This window comes from Lissotriton vulgaris, chromosome 8 (genome assembly GCF_964263255.1).
Source record: "Lissotriton vulgaris chromosome 8, aLisVul1.2, whole genome shotgun sequence".
Classification (NCBI taxonomy): Eukaryota; Metazoa; Chordata; class Amphibia; order Caudata; family Salamandridae; genus Lissotriton; species Lissotriton vulgaris.
The window spans coordinates 1,183,592,492-1,183,598,491 of NC_141696.1; the positions used below are offsets into that span (position 1 = coordinate 1,183,592,492).

General features: G+C 49.7%; 1 protein-coding gene across 3 annotated transcripts in view; it reads left to right on the forward strand.

The window, feature by feature from the left end:
- Positions 1-4,793, forward strand: part of CKAP2 (cytoskeleton associated protein 2) — a 223,050-nt gene extending 218,257 nt beyond the window's left edge. For all 3 annotated transcript variants that reach the window (XM_086935045.1, XM_086935043.1, XM_086935044.1), the window contains exon 8: positions 4,262-4,793. In XM_086935045.1, coding sequence (XP_086791171.1) covers positions 4,262-4,517 — 256 coding nt within the window. In that variant the 3' untranslated portion in view covers positions 4,518-4,793. The remainder of the gene's footprint in view (positions 1-4,261) is intronic.
- Positions 4,794-6,000: the final 1,207 nt, after the last annotated feature.

Here is a 6,000-nt window from a genome sequence, read left to right on the forward strand (position 1 = left end):
TTAGCTAAAAGCAAATTATCTGCCCCCAGGAGCCAGCTGGCCCTGTATGAGGCCTACCGCCAATTTGACTGGTGTCTTTTTTTAGGTTGTTCTTCACCCTGTCCTGATGACCCCCTATTAAGGAGTTAAATGGCCTACCTTCCGGTTGGGGTCAAAAACCACCAGAAACACTATTCTCATATTATCCTGTTCCAAGACAGCTACTTAGACGCCACCCTCGCCCGCTGATGTTAGTTCTTTCTTTTTCCGTACCTGCAAGTGCAGATCCAGAGAGAGCGGTACCCCTAGTCACTTATTGATCAAGTTTTTCAAGGCCATTTTCTCTTCTTTTCGAGTCGATCGACTCCTGGTGCCGTAGAGATGCCTGGTTTCAAGTCCTGCGGGGACTGTCATTGAATGATGTCGGTGACGGACCCGCACCGCTTGTGTCTCTACCGCCTGGTGTGCGAACACAACCTCAGGTCCTGCTCCGACTGCTGGGCCATGGCGGCGAACACTTTGCGGGAGCGGTCCCGTAAGTTGCTTGAAGTCCGGCAGTCTGCCCCATGCCGCTCAAGGTCCCGTGGGAGGTCGAAGGACCGGTCACGGAGCCATCCCCATCGTTCGTCGGGATCAAAGTCTTTGCACTCTGGGTCCGGTAAGACGAATCATCACAAGATGATGTGGAAACCGGTCCGCTCGATGCCGATTGGGTCTTTTTACCCCGGTGTCCAGCCTCCGTATTTTTGGCCTGTCCAGCAGCCTTCTGAGGAAGGGGAGGACTGGGAGGGGTCTCGTGACCCTCTCACAGCATAGTGAGAGTTTGACCCGGACTGGGTTGAGGAATTGGGGGATGCCAGCGGTCTTGACACCTCTCCTGACCTTGGCATGCTAACTCCTCCTACCATGGCTACGCAGTGGTGTTGTGTAGGGAGGCCGAGGCTTTACACCTCCAACTGCCTACAGTGACTGTCAGCACTAACCTCCTGACCGAAGTGCTTCAGCCGGCGGCTACCTCTGTGGAACCACTGATGCCTTTTAATGATGCACTTTCTGACGTTCTTTTGGGCACCTGGTCCAGACCCAATACAGGGGCTCCTGGTTGTCCAAGCCTCCACGTCCCAAAGCGCCTTCCCTACCGCACCCCTGGATAGGGAATCCAAGAGACTGGAACAGTTCGGGAATTCGATTTTTTCTTCTGCCAGTTCAGGGCTGGGGTCTGTGTACACCGCATGCCTCGTGGGCCATTATTCCCACTCTGTGTGTGTGATACGGTGGCGCAAGTTCTGCCTCAGGGTCCGGAGGAGGCCCGGACAGTGCTCTCTCAGGCTATTGCTGAAGGGAGAGATGTAGCCACATTCACAGTTCGATGTGGCCTTGACACCGCCGACTCACTGGGCAGAGCGATTTCCACGACTGTGACGCTTCGTCGCCACGCCTGGCTGAGGACTACTGGTTTCTTTGGGGATGTCCAGAACACTCTCATGGACTTGCCCTTTGATGGCGTTCACCTTTTTGACAACAAGGCGGATATTGCGTTGGAGTGTTTTAGGGCCTCATGGGCTACGGCCAAGTCCTTGGGCCTTTCGGCCACTCGCCCTCCAGTGCCTTATGCCTTTCGCTCCTTTTGTGGCCACGGAAGAGGTGCCCTGACAAGTACACTTAAGAGCCACAGGCCTGCGGAGCAACAGTCCCAGCGCGACTGCGGACGTGGGACCCGCTGAGGTGGGTCAGGGGGCCAGCGGGCGGGACAGTCCACCTCCACCCCGGCCACCACTGCCTCAACTTCCTAGTCTGGTTTTTCAGGCCCATCAAACGTCAGTGGGTGGAAGGATTTGCTATCACCTCCCCGACTGGCTTATCACTGCGGACAGGTGGGTTTTACAAATAGTCTGCAGGGCCTACTCCCTCCCCTTCGAGACTACCCCTCCAGCCATCCCACCCCAGTACCACCACATGTCTGGGATCCCTTGGCACTTCAACAGGAAGTTGCAGCCCTCTTGGCCAAGGGAGCCATTGAGAATGTTCCAGCGCCAGAAGTAGGTCGTGGTGGTGGTGATTCCCACTACTTTCTGGTGCCCAAGAAGGACAAGGGCCTGCGTCCTATCTTAGACCTTCGGAAAGTCAATCTCTTCCTCCGTAAGGAGAAGCTCCAGATTTTAACTGGCTTAGGTCTTGTCTGCCCTCGACCCTGGAGACTGGATGGTAGCGTTGGATCTGCAGGACGCATATTTCCATATTCCCGTCCTGCCGGCCCACTGGCGTTGGCTACGGTTTACGGTAGGCCACGAGCACTTTAAGTTTACTGTGCTCCCCTTTGGACTGACCAGCGCCCCTCAGGTGTTTATGAAAGTGGTGGTGGTCACCGCTCATCTGCGCAGATCAGGGATTCCAGTCTTCCCCTATCTTGACGACTATCTGAGGCGATCCCACCTTCAACAGCCAGTCGTCTCCCACCTCCAGACTACGTCCGCCCTCCTGCATTTGCTGGGGTCCTCCATCAATGTGCCGAAGTTGCACCCGATTCCCTCTCAGAAGCTCCTCTTTATCGGAGCGGTTCTGGAGAAGACGCTTTTTCGGGTCTATCCTCCTGAACAGAGAGTCTGGATATTCCGGCTCTAATTCCGATCTTTCGGCTTTTATCCTGGGTTTCTGTCAGGCTGATCCGGAGGCTGCTTGGCCTCCTGCTGGACGATCATGTCAGATGGCATATATTCGGGCTCTGCAGTGGGACATGAAGTTTCAGCGGGTGCAGCATCCGGGGAACCTGTCCGAGTCTGTCCAGATCTCGGAGGGAACTGCAAGACAGTTGCAGTGGTGGCTCACAAACCGGCAGTGGGTCAATGGCAGATCCCTCTCCCTTCCCCAACCGGAACACACAGTGGTGACTGATGCGTCCCTTCTGGGAGGGGAAAGTCATATGGGAAAGGCAGAGATCAGAGGCCTCTGGTCTACCGGCGGAGTCCTGGCTCCATATCAACCTTCTGAAGCTTCAGGCGATCCGACTTGCACTGAAGGTATTCCTTCCCTCTGCCAAGAGGAGGGTAGGGCAGGTGTTCACAGACCACACCACTGCCATGTGCCACTGCAACAAACAGTGTGGGGTTGTGGACCCTATGTCAGGATGCTCTGCGCCTCCAGACATGGCTGGAACACCGAAGAGAGCGCGCAATGTGAGTAGTTCTGCGTGTTGGAATTTCCAAGGCGGCACTCGCTCGGCGACGCTTTTCGCCGCAAGTGGAGTTGCAGTCTGTTGTACGCCTTTCCACCTATACCACTTCTGCCCAGAGTGCTGAAGAAGATAAAGCGCGACTGGGCCCCAAGTCTTTCTTGTGGCTCCTGACTGGGCTCAGAGAATGGTATCCCGAGCTACTCCGTATGACCATCGATACCCCGATTCGACTGCCTCTTCAGGAGGATCTGTCGCAGCAGCAGGGGACTGTCTTCCACCCAAATCTGTCCAGTCTCCACCTCCTTGCGTGGAGATTGAGCGGCGGCAGTTGATTCCTTTTTGACTTGCCTCCTGAAGTTTGTAATGTCATTCTTGCGGCGAGGCGGCCCTCCACTAAGTTGGTATACGCCTGCGGGTGAAACAAATTTGTGGCATGGTGCACAGCAAAGGCTGTGCATCCCCTCCCTTTCTGTCCCTCTTTCAGAAGTCCTTTTGTTCCTTCTTTCTTTGGCCCAGCAGGGCTCTGCTTTATCCAGGGCTACCTTTCTGCTATTTCGACCTTTCTCTGGCTCCCTGATCAACCCTCTTTTTAAGTCCCCTGTTGTAAATAGATTCCTCAAAGGCATTACTTAACTTTTTCCTCCTATTCCTTTTGTGATGCCACAGTGGGACTGGTCATGGAGGGTTTGGTTCTCAGATCCGCTCCATTTGTGTCTTCTTCCATTCAGGACGGACATCCTCTTGCAGCGGGAGGGCTGGGGGTTCTCCATCCGAAGATCCACCTTCATGTTTGGGGTTGAATGGGGTAATTTTATCTCCTTTGACCTACCTGTAGAAGTTGTAGACCTCATTTCCCCCTCTACTAATCCTTGATGCTAGGTAATGTAACGTGCCATTTATTTCTCTCAAAGCTGCCTGCTCTATATAACTACAGGTAAGCAACTTTTGCATTCTTAACAAGCGTGTGGGTTTAAAGGTATGACTGCCCTTTGAGCTCTTAGGGCTGGTATTGTGAGCAGAACTTAATTTTAAGCTGTTTGAACTGTGCCTATTCTAAATAGTAAAAATGTATGTGGTCTTAGCCTTTTCATTATTTTTTTCTGTTTGCAGCCTTTCCAACAACATGCACAGTCATCTAGGAGATTCCACTTTTAAAGACTTCAAGTTTTTAACTCCAGTGCGGCGCTCATTACGCATCGAGCGCAAATCATTCAGACTTCCAGAAATGTTGCACGACCATGACCCGTGTCTTTCATCTCTTGGGGAGCTGGCGGAGTTGGAGGGGGACGTTAATGCATATATCTTCAGAGAGAATAACGCTCTAGGAGACCTGGCTAAGAACGCCAATCAACAGAAGGAGAAATGAAGCTTTACATTTTTTTACATTTCTTTTGTATGTGCCTTTTATCCTTTTCTGATATATTTGTTCTTTAATGTCCATGCCTGCACTTTTGTGGGCCTTTTTTTTTTCTTCTTCTAAGGACCGATTATTTGTTTTAAAAAAAATGAGTTTTCATTGTAAGACTGGTTGTGGCTTTACTACTAGGTGCGGCCAGGCCCTTTTTATCTGTTTGTGTGTCATGTACATTAAAATAACCCAAAATGTGTATTAAAAGTATCCTAAATATAAAAGTTTATTTTTATTTTTATTTAAAACAAGTGCCCACATGGGAAGTGTTATCTTGGCAGAACTTATCCACATGGGTGGAGGTGTGGCCTAATTGCCACAGCTACCAACTTTAGAACTGGGTAACAAAGGGCCTCCGGTATGAATAGCAGATTAGATAAAAGGGGTCGCAATGTATGCACAGATTTTATTTTTAATTTTTCACTAATGCGTTCTTATTTTGCAAACCGACCAATGTATTTATAGGTCAGTTCACAAAATACAGAATCCTAGTGTCAGAATTGTACCTACCTCATATATAATGTGTGGTCACAAATTGCGACCCACTATTGTCCTAGGCTGGGGGTCAGCAGACCACCATGTCCGAGATTGCTATTAAATTTTTTTTTTAAATGTAATGCGGCCTGAATTAAGTTTAAGCAACGTTTTTTTCTTTGAGAAGTCAGTGATCCTCGGGACCACAGCCTATTCCTAACAATGTTCACCATTCAAAGATGAAAGGGTCCTATGGGGGCCCATTCGTGTTTGTGAATGGATTAACATCCGTTCTAAGTAGTTGGTAAGATATTAATGTTTTTCATCTGGATTTTGATTGCAAAACATGAATACATACCTTAAGGTATCTATATTCTAGAAGGAACCACTTTACAACGTCCATTCCAAATAATGATTCTTTAATGTTTCCTAAACCCATTTAATGATGCAGAAAACCTTTTCGAATCGTTGTGTGTTCAGTACATTTAAAGTGTTTTTAGGGGTCCCAGACCCTTAGATTTACCTGTATCTGAGGGTTTGTGACCAGCCTTTGTACACGAGGCCCTAGCTTCGAGTCCCAGCGTTGACTCCACTTAATGTGATTTTGGACAAATCGTTGAATCTCTGGGGCCTACAAAAAACAATGAATCCGACATTGTGTAATTTATTGTGGTGTTCATGATAACCTCACCAATGCTCTTGGGACGAGCGGGTGTGGGGCGGGGGGGTACATGTCTATTTTGCTGAAGAAAGTTGAGGCTCTTTTGGCAAAAGGAGTCTTAAGAGGAATTCTGGGCTTGGAAGTTGGAACTGGAATGTTACTACCTGTTATTTCCATGTGCCAAGAAAGGGTGGATACCTTTGTTCTATTTATTTTAGAGTTTTGACTTCTCTATTTCTTCCTGCTGAAAGACCAATTCAAGAAGCCCAGGCTGGCCCAGGTACTATCTGTGTAGAACCTAGAGAC